General features: G+C 65.9%; 2 protein-coding genes across 3 annotated transcripts in view; both read left to right on the top strand.

Annotated features, from left to right (window-relative positions):
* Positions 1-1167: 1167 nt before the first annotated feature.
* INPPL1 (inositol polyphosphate phosphatase like 1) lies at positions 1168-20970 on the top strand. Its single transcript, XM_065049589.1, has 28 exons — positions 1168-1419; positions 6131-6194; positions 7474-7624; positions 7702-7813; positions 7893-8030; positions 8124-8214; positions 9035-9124; positions 10123-10221; positions 10946-11096; positions 11283-11389; positions 11764-11866; positions 11950-12146; positions 15426-15543; positions 15788-15884; positions 15974-16112; positions 16194-16293; positions 16385-16473; positions 16563-16644; positions 16748-16837; positions 16938-17051; positions 17145-17233; positions 17329-17416; positions 17515-17670; positions 17753-17837; positions 18127-18282; positions 18377-19136; positions 19263-19390; positions 19719-20970. Exons 1-28 carry the CDS (start codon positions 1238-1240, stop codon positions 19807-19809), a joined length of 3867 nt encoding a protein of 1288 aa, XP_064905661.1. The 5' UTR covers positions 1168-1237; the 3' UTR covers positions 19810-20970.
* Positions 20971-22233: 1263 nt separating this feature from the next.
* Positions 22234-22971, top strand: part of LOC106145972 (zinc finger protein 585A) — a 69231-nt gene continuing 68493 nt past the window's right edge. For both annotated transcript variants that reach the window (XM_065049580.1, XM_065049581.1), the window contains exon 1: positions 22234-22369. The gene's annotated coding sequence lies outside the window, so the exon portion shown is untranslated. The remainder of the gene's footprint in view (positions 22370-22971) is intronic.

Below are 22971 nucleotides of genomic sequence, written 5' to 3' on the forward strand. Positions count from 1 at the left end.
GGGAGGGATATGGGATGTACTGCCCCGGGGCGGGGATTCGGGGTGCCATGCCCCGGGGGTGATACAACATGGGGTGTCCTGTCCGGGGGTGGGGAGGGCAGATGTAGGGTGCACTGTCCCGGGGGGGGGAAAACATGGGGTGCCCTGTCCTATGGGGGGATATGGGGTGCACTGTCCCGGGGTGGGGTGCTCCCTGCCTCCCGGTGTCACCGGTCCCCTCGATGTGCCACGTCCCCTCGGTGCCACCGCCCGAGCCCCGAAATTGGTGCCAGCCGGTGTCCCCCGTCTCCTCGGTGTCACCCGTCCCCGCAATGTGCCACATCCCCCCAGTGCTGCCTGACCCCTGGTGTCCCCCGTCCTCCCGTGCCACCTGTCTCCCCGGTGACCCCATCGCCCTGGTGTCACCCGTCCCCCCAGTGCTGCCCGACCCCCCGGAGTCCCCTGGTGCTCCCCATCCCCTCCGCGCTCTCCACCTCCCGGTGCCACCGCCCGTCCCCACGGGGTCCCCGTCCTCCTGTGTCCCCCGTCCCCCCGGTTCGCCACATCCCCCAGTGCTGCCCGTCTCCCCGGTGCTGCTGCCCGTCCTCTGGTGTCGCCCGTCCCTCCGGTGTCCTCGTTCCCTCGTCCCCCCGGTGACCCCATCTCCCCGGTGTCTCCCGTCCCGCCGGTGGTGCCCTACCCACGGGTGTCCCCCGGTGCTCCCCATCCCCTCCGCGCTCTCCGCCTCCCGGTGTCACCGTCCTCCTCTCTGGTGTCCCATGTCCCTCTGGTGTCCTCGTCCTCCTGTGTCCCCCGTCTTGCCGGTGACCCCGTCTCCCCGGTGTCAACCGTCTTCCCGGTGCTCCCCATCCCCTTCGCGCTCTCCGTCTCTCGGTGCTACCGCCCGTCCCCCTGTGTCCCCCGTCTCCCCGGTGACCCCATCTCCCCGGTGTCCCCGGTCCCCCCAGTGCTGCCCGACTCCCCGGTGTCCCGCGACCTCCCGGTGTCCCCCGGTGCTCCCCACCTCCTCCGCGCCCTCCGCCTCCCGGTGCCACCGCCCGTCCCCACGGTGTCCCCCGTCCCCCCGTTTCGCCACATCCCCCAGCGCTGTCCGTCCCCCCGGTGCCTCTGCCCGCCCTCCCAATTCTCCCCGCCCCTCCCGGTTGCTCCCCGCCCCCCCCGGTGCCCCCGCCCCCCCGGTGCTGCCCCCGCCCGCCCAGCGCCGGAGCGCGGCCCCGCGGCGCGGCCCCGGCGGAGCATGGCGGGCACGGGGGCCGCGGGGGGCGCCGGGGGGGGAGCGGGGGGGCCGGTGCCGCTGTGGTACCACCGGGACCTGAGCCGGGCGGCGGCCGAGGAGCAGCTGGCCCGGGCGGGGCGGGACGGCAGCTTCCTGGTGCGGGACAGCGAGAGCGTGGCGGGGGCCTACGCGCTGTGTCTGCTGTGAGTGGGGGGACACGGGGGGGGACACGGGCTGGGGCTGCTGGGAGTGGGGGGGACACGAGTGGGACACGCGATGTGGCTGCTCCGAGTTTGGGGAACATGGGGGTCACGGGCTGGGGCTGCTGGGAGTTAGAGGGACACTGGGGGGACACTCGATGGGGCTGCTGGGAGTGGGGGGCACACGGGCTGGGGCTGCTGGGAGTGGAGGCGACACGGGAGGACACGAGGGGGGACACGCGATGTGGCTGCTGCGAGTGGGGGGAACACGGGGTCACGGGCTGTGTCTGCTGTGAGTGGGGGAACACGAGGGGGGACACGGGCTGGGGCTGCTGGGAGTTAGAGGGACACTGGGGGGACACTCGATGTGTCTGCTGGGACTGGGGGGGACATGGGGGGACACGCGATGTGGCTGCTGTGAGGGGGAGGGACACGGGGGGAACACGGGCTGGGGCTGCTGGGAGTGGGGGGACACGGGGGAACATGCGGTGTGTCTGTTGGGAGTACGGGGGACATAAGGGGGACATGGGCTGGGGCTGCTGGGAGTTGAGGGGGACACGGGGGGCACACGCGATGTGTCTGCTGGGAGTGGGGGGGACACGGGCTGTGTCTGCTGGGAGTGGGTGGGACGTGGGGAGGACAGGAGATGTGTCTGCTGTGAGTGGGGGGGACACGGGTTGGGGCTATTGGGAGTGTGGGGGACACGAGGGGACACTCAATGTGTCTGTTGGGAGTGGGGGGGACACGGGGAGAACACGAGATGTTTGTGCTGTGAGTGGGGGGAGACACGGGGGGGGACACGCAGTGTGGCTGCTCTGAGTGGGGTGAACACAGGGGGCACATGGGCTGGGGGTGCTGTGAGTGGGGGGGACACGGGGGGACATGCAGTGTGTCTGCTGTGAGTGGGGGGGACACGGGGGGGACATGGGCTGAGGCTGCTGGGAGTGGGGAGCATGGGGGGGGTGGTCACACCAGCACTGGAGAATATGTGGGGGTCACCAGGGGGGAGTCCATGGGGACACTGGAGGGAATCTGAGGTTGGGGGGGTTTGGGGAGATCTGGGGGGGTTCCGGGGGGTACCAGTGAGTCTGAGGGGGTAGCGGGGGGTCTGGGAAATCACCAATGAGGTACCAGGGGGTGCATCAGGGTGGGGGGCACTGGGAGAAACACCAGGGGGTTTCTAGGAGGGTCCAGGGGGGGCCACTGGAGGAGGATCTGGGGGAGCACTGGGGAACACAGGTGGGGTGTCCAGGGGAGCACCGGGGGGGGGGGGGCGCTGACACCCAGAGGGCAACAGGCACAGATGGGGACCCAACCTAAGGGGGACACACCAGATATGGGGGTCACTGGCACCATGTGGGGGGACCTGGCACTGGGAGGGGGCTGGGGCAGAGTTGGGAGTGGGCAGGTGGGGGTCTGGGGGGGGTCAGCACCCGCTCCAGGCTGGGGGGAACTGGGCACCATAAATAGGGGTGCACAGGGGGGCTGCGGCAAGAGGAGAACTGGGGGGACACTGGCAGGGGACAGGCACTGCGGCGAGCAGGGCTGGCTTTGGGGGGGCCGGGGCTCCCACTCTGTGGGGTCTGTGACGTTGGGGACTGTCCCTGAGCGTCCCCATGGTGCTGGGGGGCCCTGCCCTCATGTCTAGGGACGTCCCAGCCCCTGGGGTGTGGGACAGCGCAGTGCCCGTGGGTCATGCTGGGGGGGCTCGGTGGCTCCAGTGGGTGCGACAGCCCCCGGGGTCCCTGGGGTGCTGCCCCCCAACCCCGCCGCCATGCTGGCTCAGGGGCTGAGAGCACGATGGCACCGGGGTGGCAGCCTGGCCCTCACTGTGCAGCGGAGTCCCGGTCACCCCGCCGTGCCCTGGGCCTCGCCGTCACCTCACCGTCACCTCGGCGGGGTGCTGCCGGGCTGTGCCGCCGGCTGTGCTCGGGGCCGGCTGCCTGCGCCAGCACCGGGGCCTTGATGTGGTTGCGGGGTGAGGGCACCTCGAAATGAGGCTTTTCCGCTCCCCAAGAGCCCGTGGGCGCCGGCAGCCGCACGCCGGCCTGCCCTGGCCCGGGGCTGTGCCGTGTGCCGTGCCGGTGCAGGGCGTGCGGCCTCAGCGCTGGCGCCGGCCTCCTGCCTTGTGCAGGTTGGGTTGCATGGCGTGGCTGTGGTCACCGGCTCCTCGCCGCGACGCCAGGGTGGCGAACGGCACCGAGGTCACGGCGCGGGAGGAGCAGCGCCTTGCCCATGCCGGTACCGGCACCCGGCAGGGCTGGTGGGTGCCAGGGGGGGTCTTGGTGCAGATGCCGGAGTGAAAGGGGGGTCTGGGACCAGCGGCTCCCCACACCTGGCCTGGTGCTGGCCATGGGAACATGGCGTCCCCGCTGGGACACCGGGATCTGTCCATCTCGGTTGTGGCTTCTCCCCGGCTCCGGTCCCCTCTGCCACCTCCGGCTCCTCGTGGCCGCACCGACGGCCGGGCCCTCAGCGCGGCACAGAGCCCGGCACGGGGTGCCATGGCGGGCAGCTGAGGGCCGGGGGGTCCCTGCCCGGGCGGTGGGCAGGACGGTGCCGCCGAACCGCCGCCGTGCTGGCGTGGGGGCGAGCGGGGCTGCCGGATCCGCCGCCGTCGGGGCCTAAAAATAACTGCGGGGGCAGGAGGAGGAAAGGGAACCGCTGGGATCCCGGCAGCGCCGGCTTCCGTTAACCCTCCCGCCGACACGCCACGGCCCGGCACACCGGCCCTGGGCAGCGCTGGTGGCACCGGTGGGGCTGATCCCCATGCGGTGGGGGTGCGGGGGCCCCCGTTGTGCCACGGTGGAGCTGGGGGGGCCCCGGTGCTTGTTGGCCGCCGCGTTCCCACATAATGGCTCTTTGTGCTAGCAGCCCCGGCCCCTGGGGATCACCCGCCAAAACAGACGCCATGAGTGGCCACCGGGGGTCACCCGGTGGGAGGGAACCCTTGCAGCACCCCCCCAGCCCTGTACCAACCCCATGGGGCCCCCTGGTTACCCATAGAGACCCCCATGTGCCCCCCCCCTCGCAATGGGGTTCATCTTCTGGGTCCCCCCAGTTGGGGCTCCCGGTGTTGACCCTACCCTGGGGTTCCCCATGTGCCCCCCGCCACCCCCCTATAGGGGTTCCTGCTATGGAGACCCTGACTGTGCTTTGGGGCTCCCCATAGAGACCCCTTGTGACCCCCCTTTCCCAGCCGGGGGTCTCTATGTACCCCACCACCCTCTGACACCAGTTTGGGGTTTTCCATGTTGACCCTCCCATCCCCCCAGGATTCCTTTGAGTTGGAGACCCCCCAGACCCTTCAGCTGGGGTTTCCCATAGGGACCCCCATACCACCCCACCCTGGGGAGGGTTTTCCATGTAACCCCCCAGAGAGGGATCCCATTCAACCCCCCCCAAATTGGTGGGTTCCCTGTGGCCCCCTGTGACCCCTGTGGGGGGGTGCTGGGGTGTCATGGTGGGAGGGCGTCTCATGTCCATAGGCAGGGGGGCAGAAATGGGGGATCCCCTTTCTGGAGGTGGGGGGAGGATGCTCGTGCTGTGCCCCACCTTTCGCTGTGGGGTGATGAGGACGTGACACTGGGGGACCTGGCACCATGGGGAGTGGGTTGGCACCAGGGGACCCAGAAGTGTGGGGTGGCACTGGGGGACCTGGCATTGCAGGGAGTGGGGTGACACTGGGGGACCCAGAACTGTGGGTGACATTAGGGGGACCTGGCACTGTGAGGTGGCACTGGGGAATGTGCCACTATGGGAAGTGGGGTGGCACCAAGGGACCTGCCACTGTGGGGTGGCATCGAAGGGCTCAACACATGAGGTGACATCAGGGGATCTGGCACTGTGAGGTGGCACCAGGGGACTTGGCACAGCACCCTCTCTGGGGACATGGGCACGGTGGCAGGGGGACACTGCCTGGCCCTGCTCCCCCAGCCCCATGGTGAGGTGCCACCAGAGCAGGGGACACTGCAGCCGAGCTGCCAGGTGTCTCTGGCGCGGTGACAGCCCCTGTGTTCCCGGTGACCTCTGCGAGTGCCATGGCCGGGGGCCAGCCTGAGAGCCACTGTCCCCAGCACATGAGGGAGAGGGTCCCTGGCTCCCAGTGTCCCTCAGATGGGGAGGGGACATACGGGGGATCCCTGTCCTGCCCCCCGCACCCTCTGGCATCCGTACCCCATCTCTCAGCGCCGCTCGTCACCCCCTGCCCCGGGATCGTGTCCCTGGTTCCTGTCAGCTTCCAGTGACAAATCAATTGCTTCCTGGCCTCCCCGCTGCCAGCTCCTGCCTGCTCCTGCCTGCTCCTGCCTGCTCCTGCCTGCTCCTGCCTGCGCTGCGGGCAGGGGATGGCAGCGCCGGCACGGGGACGGGCAGCAGGGCCGGGATGTGGGACATGGCATGGAGCATGCTGGGGCTCAGCCTGGGGACAGGGGGGTGTCAGTCGGGGGGTCCCCTTTGGAGAAGGTCACTCTGGGACCCCCAGTGCCCACCCTGACCCCCAGGTCCCCTCCTGCCAGCGTTGTCCCTGTGGGAGCCGGGCTGAGACCTGGTGGCTCGTCACATGCCACAGCCCACGGTGACACCAAAGCAGCTTCTCCCTGCGGATGCCTGTTCCCAGCTAATGACATGGGGGCCACGTCCCTGGTGTCCCCGGGGGGCTGTGCAGGCAGGTGGGGGGGATGCTGTCCCCCCCTGACATCCCCCATGCCCGCAGGTTCCAGAAGCACGTCCACACCTACCGCATCCTGCCCGACGATGAGGACTTCCTGGCCGTGCAGGTGGGCACAGCCCCCCCACCCCACTGTCACCTGCTTGGCTCTTTGGGGACACCCCCAAGGCTGGGGGGGGCGGACAGGGGGATCCCAGTGCAGGATGTGGGGTGCCGGGACCCCGCAACCTACACCCTGCTCCTGCTGGGTGGATGCAGCGCCCCATGTCCAGCCCCTCGCCTCCCAACTGTGCTGGGGTTGTGGGGGGCTCCCTGTCCCCCCCACCTCACCCATGGGGCTGGTTCGGCCACGGCACCGTGCGGTGAGCGTGCCCGGCTCTTTGGCACGGCTGCTGTCCTGGCGCGGGGCCACCGGCGTGCCCGGCTGTTGGCGTAGCCGGCAGCTCCCCGCCAGGGCCCATCTTGGCCGCCGCCGCCGGGTATTTTTAGAGGAACAGAAGCCTCTTTGTGCTGGTCGTGCCGGGGAGGGGGGGCAGGAAAAAGCCGCCCCCGGGAGGGAGGAGGCTGAGGGATGGCGGCTGCTGCCCGCAGCTGCCTGCGCCCTGCCCGCAGCTGCCTGGCAGCCACAGCCCCGGGGGCTCAGCCTGGGGCTGGGGGGCAACCCCCCATCCTGCCTGGGCGTCCCTCAACCAGGGGGGTCCCTTCATGGGGGGGTCTGGGTGCAGGGGGTTCCCTGCGCTGGGGGAGAGCCCTGCATTGGGGACTCTCTGCACTGGGCGGGGGGGGGGGGGCGGTCCTAGCATTGGGGGAGTTGCTGCATTGAGGGGTTCCCTAAATTTGGGGATACCTACATGGAGGTTGTCGCTGCACCTGGGGGGGGGGGGCGGTCCCAGCATTGGGAGAGTCCCTGCATTGGGGGTGGTCCTTGCAGTGGGTGGGTCCCTGTACAGGGGATCATTACATTGCAGGGGTCCATGCATTGGGTGGATCCCTGCGTTTTGGGGGTCCCTGCGTTGGGAGGTCTCTGCATTGGGGGTTCCCTGCACTAGGGGTCCCTGCATTGGGGGGGGGGCTGTGCGTGGAGGGGATCCCTGCACTGGGGGCATCTCTGCATGGGGAGTTCCCTGCATTGGTAGGTCCCTGCACTGGGGGAGTCCCTGCATGGAGGGGGTCCCCGCATTGGGTGCATCCCTGTACAGGGGATCCCTACATTTGGGGGGTCCCTGCACTGGGGGAGTCCCTGCATGGAGGGGGTCCCTGCATTTGGTGGTCCCTGCATGGGGGGGGGGGGTCCTGTGTTTTGGGGGTCCCTGCATTGGGGAGTTCCTGCACTGGAGGGGTGCGGCTGACCCCACCAGCAGGTGCTGATGTCCCCATGTCCCCCCCAGACGTCACAGGGGGTGCAGGTTCGCCGCTTCAAGACGCTGAGCGAGCTGATCGCCCTGTACCTGCAGCCCAACCAGGGGCTGGTTTGCACCCTCCTCTTCCCCGTCGAGAGGGACAAGGACAAGGACCCCGCCGAGGACAGGGACTACTCAGGTACAGCGGGGTCACAGCTGGGACCCCCAAGCCCAGGTGGGGAAATGGGACTGACCCCCCGCATCGCCCCGTTGCAGATGGAGAGGACGAGAAGCCGCCGTTGCCGCCACGTTCCGGCTCCACCAGCATCTCCAGCAGCTCAGGGGGGCTCAGCCCCACGGGGCTGGGGCCAGAGGGGGGGGCAGAGAGGTGAGGCGCTGCCCCCCCGCATGTCCCCTGCCTGTCCCTGCCGGCTCCTCATCCCCTGGCTGTCGTGTCCCCCCCACAGCACCAACGGGCTGAGCAGCATCTCCCACGAGTATCTGAGGAGCAGCTACACGCTGGACCTGGAGGCGGTGAAGGGGGGGGCCAGCAGCCTCCCCCACCTCAACAAAACCCTCGTCGCCTCCTGCAAACGGCTGCACAGGTGGGTACCAGACACTGGGAGGGACAGACGGACTGACAGACGGGTGTTTCACCAGCCTAGCCCCCCCCCATTTCTCCTGCGTTCCCCCCACAGCGAGGTGGACAAGGTGCTGGGGGGGCTGGAGATCCTGGCCAAGGTGTTTGACCAGCAGAGCCCCCCCATGGTGTCCAAGATCCTGCAGCAGGTGAGGGGGACACAGGGACACGTGGTGGTGACATCCCCATTCCCACCGACCCACCATGGGGACACTGCGGGGGGGTCCTGCCCCTCCAGGGGGGTGGGGTTAATCTGAGGGTCCCAGGTTTTGGAGGGTCCTGCTCCTCTGTGAATCTGGGATGGTGCCAGGGGTCCCATCCTGCCCCATCCCAAAATGCTGGGGGGGATCGTGCCTGCCTGGGGGGTCCCATCATACCCCATCTCATGGTGCTGAGGGGTCCTGCCCTAATGGAGGGGTGAGAAAAATATGGGTGTCCCATTCTGCCCTGTCTGACTGTTTTGGGGGCGTCCTGCTGCTCCGGGGCTCTGGGATGGCTCCAGGGGTCCCATCCGAAAGTGGGTCTTGCCCCTCTGGTGGATCTGGGGTTCCCATCCTACCCCGTCTTGTGGTCCTGGGGTGGTCCTGCCCCTCTTGGGGGGTGGGATTAATATGGGGGTCCCATTCTGCCCTATCCCACAATTTTAGGGGTCCTGCCCCTCTGGTGGATCTCGAGGTCCCATCTTGCTCCACCTCATGATGCTGGGGGGGTCCTACCCCTTGGGGTTGCTGGGGAGGACCTGGGGGTCCCATTTTGCTCTGTCTCACAGTGCTGGGAGTTCCTGGCCCTCCAGGGGGGTGGGATTAATCTGGGGGTCCCATCCTGCCCCATCCAACACTTCTCAGGAGGGGGGTCCTGCCCCTCTGGGGGTCTCGGATGTGGGGGTCCCATCCTGCCCCATCTCACGGTGCTGGGGGGTTGGGGTGGCTGCGGGGGTCCCATGCAGTGCGGTGACATGTGGGGTGTCAGGCGGGGGGGCAGAGCGGGGAGCAGGAGCTGGAGCAGCTGGTGCTGAAGCTCTCGGTGCTGAAGGATTTCCTGGCCAGCATCGAGAAGAAGGTGGGGCTGGGGGCCGGTACGGGGGGGCATCCCGTCGTGGGGGGGGTCTGTGCTGGGGTACGGCTTGGGGGGGCAAAGGGACTGCCTGGGGGACACAGGGGGACTCCATGGGTAGGGGGGTTGATGGACCTGGGGGGCTGGTGGGACTGGGGGGATTGATAGCGCTGGGGGAGCTGATGGGACTGGGGGGTTGATGAGGCTGGGGGGCTGATGAGGTTGATGGGGTTGGGGAGCTGAGGGGGTTAGGGGGATTGATGGGGCTGGGGGGCTGATTGGGGGGCTGACGAAGCTGAGGGGGCTGATGGGACTGGAGGGGCTGGGGGGTTGATGAGGCTGGGGGGGCTGATGGGGCTGGGGGGCTGACTGGGGGAGCTAATGTGGCTGAGGGGTTGGTGGGCATGGGGGGTTGATTGGGGGGGCTGATGAAGCTGATGGGGCTGGGGGGTTGATGAGGCTGGGGGGGCTGATGGAGCTGGGGTGTTGATGAGGCTGATGGGGCTGGGGGGTTTATGAGGCTGGGGGGGTTGATGAGGCTGAGGGGCTGATGGGGCTGGGGGGTTGATGAGGCTGGGGGGCTGGTGGGCCTGGGGGCTGATTGGGGGAGCTAATGGGTCTGGGGGTTGATGGTCCCGGGGGTTTGATTGCGGGGGCCTGATGGGACTGGAGGGGCTGATGGGGCTGGGGGAGCTGGTGGGCCTGGGGGGTTGATTGGCGGGGGCTGATGAAGCTGATGGGGCTGGGGGGTTGATGGGCCTGGGGGGTTGATTTGGGGGCTGATGAAGCTGATGGGGCTGAGGGGCCTGATGGGACTGGAGGGGTTGATGAGGCTGGGGGGGCTGATGGGGCTGGGGGAGCTGGTGGGCCTGGGGGGTTGATTGGGGGCGCTGATGAAGCTGATGGGGCTGGGGGGTTGATGAAGCTGATGGGGCTGGGGGGTTGCTGGGCCTGGGGGGCTGATTTGGGTGACTGCGGTGACGCCGATGCCACCGGCCCCCCAGGCACTGAAGGCCCTGCAGGAGATGAGCTCGGCTGCCCCCCCCGCACCCCCCCAGCCCCTCTCCCGCAAGGCCAAGTGCATCCCAGTGCAGACCTTCGAGGTGAGTCCCGCTGTGCCCCCCACAGCAGAAAGGTCCCCCCGGGGGTGGGGGTCAGCGCCTCGTGCCACACCCAGGGCACAAACCTCTCGGGGTCCCTGGTGGTGGTGGGGATGGACTGGGTGTTGGTGGGGGCTGGATGCCAGGGGGTTGAGGTGTTGGGGGGTTGGATGCAGGGGGGTCAGGGTTCTGGGTGGGCTGGGTGTTGGGGGGATGGATGCCAGGGGGGGTGGTTGCCAGGGGGGCAGGTGATGGGGGCCCTGGGGGTTGGGGTGCCTGGGGGTCGGGGTGCTTGAGAGTCAGGGTTCTGGGGGGGCTGGGTGCAGGGTGGTGGGTGCATGGGGGTTGGAATGCCTGGAATTGGGGTGCTGGCGGGCAGGGTGCTAGGGGGGCTGGGTGCCAGGGGGTTGGGTGCCTGCAGTTTGGCGTACCTGGGGTTTGGGGTGCTGGGTGTTGAGGTGCTGGGGTGTGTGTGGGGGGTGTGCCTGGGGGTTGGGGTGCTGAGGGGTTGGGGTGCTGGGTGCAGGGGTAGTGGGCGCAGAGCTGATATGTGACGGGGTTCTGGGTGACAGGGGATCATAGTGTCAGGGTAACTGGAATCCTGGGTTTTGGGGACTCCGGTGTCAGGGGGCTGGGGACACTGTGTGTCAGGGGGTTGGGGTGCTGGGCGGGCTGGCTGCTGTGTTATGGGGTGTCCCCCCCACCCAAGCCCCCGCCGTCCCCCCAGGTGAAGCTGGACGTCACCCTGGGGGACCTGACCAAGCTGGGGAAGTCGCAGAAGCAGACGCTGAGCGTGGACGTGGAGGGGGGGCGGCTGGTGGTGCTGCGGCGGCAGCGGGACGCCCAGGAGGACTGGAACACCTTCACCCACGACAAGAGTGCGTGGGGGGCACTGGGGGGTCCCCACACCCTGGGGCTGGCGCCTGGGGACAACTCTGCACTGGGGGTGGGAGCAGCTGGGTGTCCCCATCCTGGGTGCATCCCCACCCTGCGTGGGGGGTCACGGTGCCCAACCAGACCCCGACATCCCCCAAATGCCACTTCTCCCCGTCCTCCCCCCATAGTCCGGCAGCTGATCAAGTCGCAGCGGGTGCAGAACAAACTGGGCATCGTTTTTGAGAAGGAAAAGGACAAAACGCAACGGAAAGATTTTGTTTTCGTCAGCGCGCGGGTGGGTCCTGCTCTGCTGGGGCGGGGGGGAGCAGGATTTGGCCCCTGGTCCCCTGTGGGGGTATGGGGACGGGTGCTGGGGGCGTCCCTGGGGTGGTCCCTGCACGAGGAGGGGTCTGGGCAGAGCGCAGGTGGGGACTGTGCCCTGTCACCGAGGCTTGGGGACAGCTGGGTCCCTGTTTTTCACCCCGGAGGGGGCAGCCTGTGGGTCCCAGGACAGCTTTTGGGTCCCATGGCAGCCCCAGCCTGGCCTGTCCCTGTGCCCGTGCTGGGGTGATGCTGAGTTGTGGGGGCCAGGGGAGAATTGTGGGGGACTGATGGGCCTGGGGGCACCATGGGGACCCCCTGCTGACTGTGTGTGTTGTCCCCCCCCAGAAGCGCGAGGCGTTCTGCCAGCTCCTGCAGCTGATGAAGAACAAACATTCCCAGCAGGACGAACCCGACATGATCAACATCTTCATCGGCACCTGGAATATGGGTCAGCGGGGCCGGGGGGTCCGTCTGGAGTGGGGGGATGAGCCCTTGGGCCCCCCCTTGACTGTGCCGCTCCCCCCGCTGCAGGCAGCGTGCCCCCCCCGAAAAACATCACGTCGTGGTTCACCTGCAAGGGGCTGGGGAAGACGCTGGACGAGGTGACGGTCGCCATCCCCCACGACATCTACGTCTTCGGCAGCCAGGAGAACTCGCTGGGGGACAGGGAGTGGGTCGATGTCCTCCGTGCCGCGCTCAGGGACGTCACCGAGGTCGAGTACCGCCCGGTAGGAACCTGGGAGCGGTCTTGGGGGGCTGTGGGATTCTGATACTGGTGGGGGACGGAGATGGGTGATGCTCAAGGTCTCTCCTGGGACGGCTGAGGCGATGCTGTGTGTTTTGGGGTGGGATCATCAAATCATTTTGGTTGGAAAAACTCGAGATCATTGAGTCGAAGCGTTCCCCCAGCCCTGGCATTAACCCATGTCCTGAGAACCTCCTGTCCGTCTGTCCAGCCCTCCAGGGATGGTGACTCCAGCACTGCCCTGGGCAGCCTGTTCCAATGCCCCACAGCCCTTTGGGCAAGAAATTGTTCCCACATCCAACCTCAACCTCCCCTGGCGCAACTTGAGGCCGTTTCCTCTGCTCCTGGCGCTTGTTCCTGGGGAGCAGAGCCCGACCCCCCTGGCTCCAAGCTCCTTTCAGGCAGTTCAGAGATCAGAAGGTCTCCCCTCAGCTCCTGTTCTCCAGCTGAACCCCCCAGGTCCCTCAGCCGCTCCATCACACTTGTGCTCCAGCCCCTCACCAGCTCCGTTCCCTTCTCTCCACTCGCTCCAGCACTTCAAGGCCTTTCTTAGAATCACCGAATCATTTGGGTTGGAAGGGACCCTCAAGATCCTCAGGTCCAACCATAAGATGCTGAGAGCTGTGCACAGTGCAGACCCGCCATAAAGAGATGCCGTGGATGGTTTGGAGCAGGGACTGGACCTGGGTATTTAGTTGGTGCACATTTAAAAAGCCTCTGGAGAACATCATTAAGGGGTCACACAAGATTAAAATCAACTTAGATTCAAGCAATTATTTTGAATTCCAATCAACAAGCGATGTAGTGTGGGAGAGCGAGATGGAACATCCCGGGGGCTGTGACATAACTCGTGCAGCAAGGTGACCCTTGGCTGTGTCTGCTGGGAACAGCATCTCACACGGGTTTGATGATAAAATAGTCTGTCTTTCCCCTCCTCCCACCCCTTAATCACAGAATCACAGAAGAGTTTGTGTTGAAAAGGACCCTAAGATGATCTGTTCCACCCCCCTGCCATGAGCAGGGACATCTTCAGCAGCTCAGGGTGCTCAGAGCCCCGTCCAGCCTGGCCTGGGATGTCTCCAGGGATGGTTCATCCACCACCTCTCTGGCCAACCTGGGCCAGGCTCTCACCACCCTCAGGGCAACAATTCCTTATATCCAGCCTCAATCTCCCTGCTTTAGTTTAACCCATCACCCCTTGTCCTATCACAACAGGCCCTGCTCAAAAGTCTGTCCCCATCTTTCTTATTGACCCCCAGGTGCAGGACCTTGCACTTGGCCTTGTTGAGCAGCTGTTATCCCCAAAACACGGTTCTTTACCCAGTGTGCATAAAAACGAGCCAAAGTTAGCACACAGAGATGAGATATTGTTTATTACAGAATCATGCAAGTCCGGATGCTGGAATAAAGCCAGCACCCCAGCAAGAGAAGTAACAGGCATTATATACAGAATCATACCCCTCCTCAGGGCAGTCCTAAAGAGCCAGTTGGTTACACATTCGCATATTGCATTTCATAATCATTTTAGCGTATAACAAGCAACATTCAGCTACAGAACACTTTATCTAACAGTCTGGAGATGTGTGTTGAAGCAAAACTCAGCTAATCGTGTTGGCTTCCGAATGTCTAAAGCTGCAAGGGCAGCAGTGCCTGTAGTTTGTGACCAGTTTGTGACTACAACTTGTGGAGTTTTGCAAGTCACTCTTTTCTTTGTTGTATGAGCAGACCGACCTAAAACTGAGAGGATTTACGTATCTTTAGGTTAGCGATTGCAGACAGGGTTCGTTCTTTTAAGTGATGACAACAGCTCTATGTAAGTGAAGATGTAAGTTTCCAGTAGAAGCCTAAGTTAGACACAGTGTTGCTTAAACTGGAGTGGCCCTGCACTGGGGTCCGAGAAGAAAGATGGGGACAGACTTTTGAGCAGGGCCTGTTGTGACAGGACAAGGGGTGATGGGTTAAACTAAAGCAGGGAGATTGAGGCTGGATATAAGGAATTGTTGCCCTGAGGGTGGTGAGAGCCTGGCCCAGGTTGGGCAGAGAGGTGGTGGATGAACCATCCCTGGAGACATCCCAGGCCAGGCTGGACGGGGCTCTGAGCAACCTGAGCTGGTGCAGATGTCCCTGCTCATGGCAGGGGTGGGATTAGATCATCTTTAAGGTCCCTTCCAACTCAAACCCTTCTGTGATTCCATGATTGTATGAAGGTGGTCAGGCATAGGAGCAGGAATGTGAAGATGGGGGAATTTTCACCCTTGAATGTATTTAAAACTCACCTGCACAAGTCCTCAAGCAACCTAAGTTGACCTCAAGGTATTTTCAGGAGGCAAAATTATGAACAGCCTGTGCTTGATTCACCAATTTTAGACCTGGAATACTATAATGGTCACTTATGAGCCATCCCTAATGTGACCAGACTTCAAAGGCTCTTCCCAGAGTAGAATAAATTCCCACTCACAGTGAGTGAGGCACAGTTACTCCAATGACGTTTATTTGGCTCTCCTCTGTCATGCTCATTTCAGAAGGGAAAAAAGTTACTGTGAGCAAATGTCACCTTTTTACTTGTCCTTTTTTGTGGCTTGAGGGGCCCAGAACTGCCCCAGGATTGGCGGTTTGTCCCCCCAGGTCCCAGCACAGGGACGGTCACTGCCCTGGGCCTGCTGGCCACACCAGTGCTGGTACCAGCCAGGATGCTGGTGGCCTCTTGGCCACCTGGGCACACGCTGGCTCATGTTCAGCCGCTGGCACCAACACCCCCAGGGCCTTTTCCAGCCGCTGTTCCCCAGCTGCAGCGTCCATGGGGTTGGTGTGACCCCAGCGCAGGACCAGCACTTGGCCTTGTTGCCCTCAGACCATTGGCCTCAGCCCATCGATCCAGCCGGGCAGATCCCCCTGTAGAACTGCCCGCCCTGCAGCACATCAACACTCCACCCAACTCGGTGTCATCTGCAAAGTACTGAGGGTGCACTCGATCCCCTCATCCAGATTGTGGATAAAGAGATTAAACTGGTCCCGGTACTGAGCCCTGGGGACACCACTCGACACCAGCTGGATGTGCCTCCATTCCCCACAACTCCCTGGGCCCAACCACCCCTCTGGTTCTTCACCCTGTCGCATGGGTGCTGATGGTGGTGGGGGAACAGCCCTTTGGGGTGAAGGAGGGGGCTTCCGAACCAGCCACCCCCATGGGATGGGGACGTGCTCCCGGTGTGTCCCAGCAGAGGTGGGGAGTCTGATGGGGGGTGTCACGGTGGCCCTGCAGGTGGCCATGCAGTCCCTGTGGAACATCAAGGTGGTGGTGCTGGTGAAGCCGGAGCACGAGAACCGCATCAGCCACGTGGGCACCTCCAGCGTCAAGACGGGGATCGCCAACACCCTGGGTAGGGGTCACCGGGCGTTGGGGGACGGACATGTGGCTCATGGGGGACAGGGACAGGTGAGGGGGGGTCCCAGTGTGTGTGTTGCACAAGGAGGGGTCTGGGTCTGCATTGCACGAGGAGGGGTCCGGGCACGTGCTGGCATCCCAGACACAGCACCGGTGGGGACTGTGCCCTGTCACCAGGGCTTGGGGACAGCTGGGTCCCATCCACCACCGCAGGGGGCAGCATGTGGGTGTCCCCGCAGGGAACAAGGGCGCCGTGGGCATCTCCTTCATGTTCAACGGCACCTCCTTCGGCTTTGTCAACTGCCACCTCACCTCCGGCAGCGAGAAGACAGCGCGGTGAGCACCATCATGCTAAGACGGGCCCGCTCCTGCCACCTCTGTCCCCATCCTCGTGACACCCATGTCCCCCTCCCTTCCCTGGGCAGGAGGAACCAGAACTACCTGGACATCCTGCGCCTGCTCTCGCTGGGGGACAAGCAGCTCAGCTCCTTTGACATCTCCCTCCGCTTCACCCACCTCTTCTGGTTCGGGGACCTCAATTACCGCCTGGACATGGACATCCAGGTGAGGGGGACGGGACTGGGGTGTGTGGGGAGGCTGTGGGTGTGTGTCCCCCGGCCCTGTGCCAGCCCCTCTGTCCCCCAGGAGATCCTCAACTACATCAGCCGCAAGGAGCTGGAGCCGCTGCTCAAGGTGGATCAGCTCAACCTGGAGAAGGAGAAGCACAAGGTCTTCCTGCGCTTTGGTGAGGCCTGGGGGTGCTCCGGAGGGGCCTGGGGGGGGCAGCCCCCACTGCTGGGACTGTCCTGACCCCCTCTTCACTGCTGTGGGTGCAGGCGAGGAGGAGATCACCTTCCCCCCCACCTACCGCTACGAGCGGGGCTCTCGGGACACATACGTCTGGCACAAGCAGAAGCCCACAGGGGTAAGTGTTGGTTGGTTTGTGGCTGGGGGGCAGATGTGACAACCCAACCTGACCCCCCTCTGCCACCTCACTCCCCCCATCCCTGCCAGGTCCGCACCAATGTGCCGTCCTGGTGTGACCGCATCCTCTGGAAGTCCTACCCTGAGACTCACGTCAACTGCAACGCCTACGGTGAGCTGCGTGTCCCCATCTCACCCCAGGACACCGTGTTCCCCTTGGGACACTGTGGCCCCCACCCCACCTGACCCCCCCCCCCCATCCCATCTGGCCGCAGGATGCACAGACGACATCGTCACCAGCGACCACTCGCCCGTCTTCGGCTCCTTCGAGGTGGGGGTGACGTCCCAGTTCGTCTCCAAAAAAGGTGCCTGTGCCCAAGGGGACACCCGGCCGCCCTCCCTGTGGGTTCCACCTCGAGGTGGGGGGTGCTGGGGGGCGTCCCTGAGCCTCCCCTCTCCCTGGAGGGCTCTCCAAGTCCTCCGAGCAGGCGTACATCGAGTTTGAGAGCATCGAGGCCATTGTGAAGACGTCCAGCCGCACCAAGTTCTTCATCGAGTTTTATTCCACGTGCCTGGAAGGTGAGGGCTGACACAGCGATGGGGGGGTCTGGGGGGGCTCGGTGAGGTCCCAAGGGTTGATGGGTGTCATGCCATGTCCCACAACCCCCCCAGAGTTCAAGAAGAGCTTTGAGAATGACAGCCAGAGCAGCGACAACATCAACTTCCTCAAGGTGCAATGGTCGTCCCGGCAGCTGCCCACGGTGAGGAGGGGCCGGGGGCAGGAAGGGCTGGTGCTGGGGGGGGGCTGCTGGCAGGGAGACCCCCCAGTGCCATCATCCTGTCCCCTCGCCCACAGCTGAAGCCCATCCTCTCCGAGATCGAGTACCTGCAGGACCAGCACCTCCTGCTCACTGTCAAATCCCTCGACGGCTACGAGTCTTACGGTGAGTGCCCGCGCGAGGGGGCTCGGGGGGGGTCCTGGGTGGGGGTCACTCGGGGATACAGACCCCCGACTCCCCCCCACCCCGGCTGCCGCCCCCAGGGGAGTGCGTCATCGCCCTGAAGTCCATGATCGGCAGCACGGCGCAGCAGTTCCTCACCTACCTGGCACACCGGGGCGAGGAGACGGGCAACATCCGCGGCTCCATGAGGGTCCGGGTGCCCGCCGAGCGCTTGGGCACCCGCGAGAGGCTCTATGGTGAGACCCCCCCCGCCACCCTGGGGGTCAGGACAGCGGGGATGGGACCCCCCCACACCACTGAGCCCCCGTCCCCTCACAGAGTGGATCAGCGTTGATAAGGACGAGACGGCAGCTGGCAAAGGGAAGGTGCCGCTGGGTGCCAGAGCCAACCAGGACAGTGCCAAGTACGGGGTACAGGGCTGGGGGGGATGTGGGGGTACGGGGGGTCCCGGGACAGGGGGGCTTGGAGGCCTTGGGCACCTCCCAGTGCTGCGGCAACACAGGCATCGCTCCAGGCATCTCTTCAGGATGGTGACGTGGTTGGGGACAGTCCCGGTGCTGGTTCTGCCACATGGGTTGGGGACAGGGGACCCAGTGCCTCCAAAAGTGGCATTGGCCCCATCCCCGGTGGGGGCCGAGCCCTGTCCAGGGAGGCTGAGCCCCATGGGACCCCCAACACTTCTTGTCACCCAGGTCAGTGGTGCGGAAGCCCCCCGGTGCCGAGCCGCCCCCCGCCACCCCGGCAAAGCTCCCAGAGGAGCCCGAGAAGGGCAGCACCGCGCCAGCCCCCCGGCCGCCCCCCGCCGCCCCCCACCGCAGCACCACCAGAGACGAGGCCACCTCGAGCCGGTGAGGGAGACATGGGGCGGAGCTGGGGGGGACACTCACCATCTCCCCGTCCCCCCACAGCTGGGGGTGCCACGCTCACCCCCTGTGCCCGCAGGTGCAGGGCAGAGGTGACGGCGGAACCGGTGGCAGCGGGGGGGCCGCTGAAAAACAGCTTCAACAACCCCGCCTACTACGTGCTGGAGGGGGTTCCACACCAGCTGCTGGCACCGGGGGACCCCGGCAAACCGCCCCCCGCCAAGGTCAAGGTGCAGGTGCCGGTGCCCGAGCGGCGCCGGCACCCCTCGGCTGGGCAGCGCCGCGGTGACGAGAGCTCCTCGGACGAGGACACCGGGACCCTCAACCTGCCCCCCCCCGATTTCCCCCCCCCGCCGCTGCCGCGGGAGCTGGAGCTGCCCCCCCCCAACCCCTTCTATGGCAGCGTCAAGGAGCTGCCGGCACCCTATGGGCGCGAGGAGCCCAAACCGCGGCTGAGCCCCGGGGCTGCCGCATGTGGCGAGTCCCCCCCTGCACCCAAACTGCACCCGCGGCCCCCCCTGGCTGCCGGCGCTGCATTTGGGCTGGAGGGGCCCGGTGGGACCCCCGCTGCCGGGGGGCTGCCTGCAGCTGGGGGGCTGCCCGTGGCGGGGGGGCTGCTGGACGACCGCTCCTGCTCGGTGCTGCAGATGGCCAAGACGCTGAGTGAGGTGGATTACGGCGGCGAGAAGGGGCGGGTGGCCCCCCCGCCTCAACCGCTGCTGGCCAAGGGGGGGCGGATGGAGCTGCCCCCCCGCTGCCTGCCCCCGGACTATGGCCACCCCCTCGCCTTCCCCCCCCACTCCATCCGGGAGAGCATCCAGGAGGACCTGGCTGAGGAGGTGGGTGCTTGGGGGGGTTCGGGCTGCCCGCACCCCCTGCCCCATCCTGCTGCTCCAGCAGGGGGGTGCCATGCGGGGGGTCCCCGGGTGGGATACAGGGCTGACAGTGCGGGCGGTACCATGCAGGCGCTGTGCCCGGCGACCCGTGGCGTGCGCACCGTACCCGGCGTGGGCGAGTGGCTGCGGGCGCTGGGGCTGGAGCGGTACGAGGAGGGGCTGGTGCACAACGGCTGGGATGACCTGGAGTTCCTCAGGTGAGCAGCACCCCCCCCAGGAACCCCCTCACTACCCCCTCCCCACCCCATGCCTGACCTGGTGGGTCCACATCCTCCCTGGAGGAGTCACAGTGATGCCTGTTTGAGGACTCTGTGCTATGGGGACACCCCTGCGCGTGCTGTTCCCCACAACACTGGGGGTCCCCACTGCCCCCCAGGGCCATGTAGCGCTTTAGTAGGGGTGAGGAGAAGGGAGGGTGGGCACCCAGCAACCCAAGCAGGGGCTCCTGCACCCATTGACCGGATGCAGCCCTGGGGTTCCCAGCTGGGGTCAGCGAGCCCCATGGCTGTGTCCCCCCCTCCCCAGTGACATCACGGAGGAGGACCTGGAGGAGGCCGGTGTGCGGGACCCCGGCCACAAGCGCGTCCTCTTGGAGAGTCTCCAGCTCCGCAAATAGCCGCGGCCGAGCATCCCGCATCCCGCGGCCGAGGGTCCCGCATCCCGCGGCTGAGCGTCCCGCATCCCGCCATCACCAGCAGCACCCATCACCAGCAGCTGGCGGGAGCACCGGGACGCGGGGTGCTGGGTAACGGCGGGTGGGGGGAGGACTGGGGGGGTACAGGGGGGTGGTGGGTCCTGGTCAGACAATTTCAGGGGGATGGTCCCAGCCAAAGGGGCCTCCCCTCATTTTAAGTTATTTTTTATTTATTGAGAGAAGGGATCGAGCATATGTCTTGGGGGGGGCGGGGGGGGGTCCTGCAGTCCGGGTGAGGGTTTTGGGGTGAGTCCCGGGAAAACCCAGCTCCTACTGTCACCCCTCGCAGCCAGGGAGGAAGAGGAGGAGGAGGAGGAAGCTCGGAGCAAAGTTGTGTTTCAACAAAGTGCCTCTGTGATGCCCGGCTGGTGCTGGGATGGGATGGGATGGGATGGGATGGGATGGGATGGGATGGGATGGGATGGGATGGGATGGGATGGGATGGGATGGGATGGGGGGGCTCTGGTAGCCCCCATGCACAACACTCGGCAGCGCTTTGGGTGCCCGTCCCCCACCCTGGGGATCCCGTCCCCACTTGGGTCATCCCACCACCGCAGAACCGGGTCAGTGCCTTCCCCCACCGCCCCCCCGCCACCATCAGTGCCTCTGGGGTGTCCCCCCACACTCCCAGTTTGCCCATTTTAGGTACTTGCTGGATCCGTCCCCTCCTGGGCTGTGTCACCCTTGGTGCACAGGGTCCCCCATGGGTGCTCAGCCCCCAGCCTCACCAAGTGCCCTTTCAGGGGGGTCCCCAGGGCAGAGGGCCCCAGCGTGGGGGTCCCCCAGCTGTGCCTTCCCCCCACTTCCCTGCTGGAGTGAACTGCCCCAGGCTCTCCGTATCCCCGTGGGTCACCCCCCAGGGGTGATGGGGGGTTGATGCTCAGTCCGGCTCCTTGGATCCCCAAGACCCCCAGTGCTCCCCAGTCCCCCTGTCTGGGCCCCATTGCTGCCGCTGCTCTGGCTGAGATGAAGGAAGGGCAGGACACCCCCCGGCAGCCCCCCCGCAATCTCCACCCCGTTTGCTAACGGGGCCTTTGGTGTGAACTTAATCCTACTAAAAATGCCGTCATGTGCTGCCCTGTATTTTGGTGTTTTTGTGTGAAATCATAAGCTATTTCATGTTTAATGGAATGGTCATTGCAAACATCTCATCATGGTAAAGAGACGGGGTGGGGCTGGTGGAATCGTGGGAAGGGGTGAGAGGAGAAACCAAAACAATGAACCGTGTCCCCGTGTGGTCCGGGACGCTCCAGGCTGCCAGTACTGGTCCAGCACAGTGGGGACCCGGTTGCCTGTCCCCTCCTCGAGGACAGGGCGGTGTGTTGGGCACTTGTGCTGCCCCCTTTGGAACACCAGTACCCGACCCACCCTCCGGACCCAATCTATCCCCGGAGCACGGACATCGCCCCTCCCAGAGACCTCCTGGGGACGTGACCCAGCACCCCAGTGATACCGCAGCACCCAGACTGACACCCCTCCATGTCCCGCCGTGTCTCGGTGCCCCGAGCCCAGGACTCCATTTGCAGAGGACCCGAGTGGCCAGGGGTGGCGGGCAGGGCCAGGGGCCGCAAGGACACAGCGGTGCTCCCGGTGCCCGCCCCCCCGAGCCGAGCGGGGCGGAGCGGCAGGACTACACCTCCCGTGCTGCACCGGCGGCGGGCGGCCCTCCCGGGCTGACGCTGCCGGCGGCTCCCGGCGCCGCCTTTGTCCGTGCGGGGCTGGCGGCGCGGCCCCGGCGCAGGTAGGGGCGGCGGGCGGCGGGCCCGCGGCACGGGGATGGGCGCTGCTGGCCCGCGGGGTCCCGGCGGAGGGGACTCGGCCCCGACGGCCTCTCCCGTGCTCTCCCCTCCGCCGGCCGCCCCCCAGCCCTGCCGGACCCCCCCGCACTCCCCTTAGGGCCCGGCTCCCCCCGGCGCTCCGGCCTTTCCCCGGCTCGCCCCGTGGCCCCCGTGCAACGCGGACACGCTGCTCCGTGTCCCAGCCGCCCGGGCCCCCCTGGATCCGGCCCTGGCGGCCCCGGCGCTGGGAAGGGCTGGGCTGGGGCCGGACCGGGTGCTCAGACCCCCGGGAGACCCCCGCACATCTTCTTGCTGCCCTTGTGGGGCACCGGAGCAAGATTTGGGTACTCGGCAGCTTCCAAAACCCCTTTTTCTCGTGGCTCTTTCTCGGCTTAGCCCCGAGCTGGCTGGGTCGGTGGGCGATGCTCTTTGGGTCAGTCCTTTTCCCATACCTGTGAAGGCTCGGGGTGCAGGGAAGGCAGCTGTGGGCAGGTGAGTGAACTTGTGCCCCTGATTTCTTCATGAAAATGCTGTGTTTGTAGGGACCATCTGTCCTGGCTGTGCTGGTGCGGCTGGTGACGGGACAGGCACCTCATGTGGAATCCGGAGCATCCCGCCTCCCTCTTCCCGGATCAATACCTGCACGGGCCTCCATCTCTGCGCCGAGAGCAGCGACGCGCCGGGCTCCAGGCTGCTGCGGCAAGGTGGGGGTCAGGCACGGCCCCGGCTCTGGGGACACCACGGGCTGGGATTGCCGTGGTTGGTTCCATGGTGCAGCAGCGGCAAAACACCTGTGGGACCAGCTGTGTTGGGAGTCTGGTTGGAACAGGAGGTGTGGGAGAGAAGTGTTTTGAGACCCGGTGCGGTGCAGGGTGCTCTCGTTCCTGCCCGCTGAGCCGCACCACGGGCAGGGGCAGGCAGGAGCGTGCCTGCTGCCAGGCCTCGGGCCAGCCCTTGTGTCACGGTGCTGTGCCCGGTCCTGGTGGGTGATCTGGCTAGTGGGATGGGTGTGGGACAGGGCACAGTTCCTACTGCTCTGGCGTGGGTCCCTAATTGGTACGGGCAGGGGAAACCTGCCTCGAAGCCTGCCAGCCCTGCCCCTCTGCTGGCACAGCTGGTGGGGTGTCCCCAACCCAGGAACCTGCTGAGAGAGCCCCCTGTGCTGCAGTAACCATGCTGTGCTGCCTGGCTGTGCCAACACTGCCCCTCTGCCCTCAGCCTTCCCTTGCACAGGGTGCTCCGAGCTCTCCCAGCGCTGCCCTCATGATGCCAGAGCCCCCAGTGCCAGCGGAGCCCTGCCCGGCAG

The sequence above is a fragment of the Columba livia genome, chromosome 1 (assembly GCF_036013475.1).
Source record: "Columba livia isolate bColLiv1 breed racing homer chromosome 1, bColLiv1.pat.W.v2, whole genome shotgun sequence".
NCBI lineage: Eukaryota > Metazoa > Chordata > Aves > Columbiformes > Columbidae > Columba > Columba livia.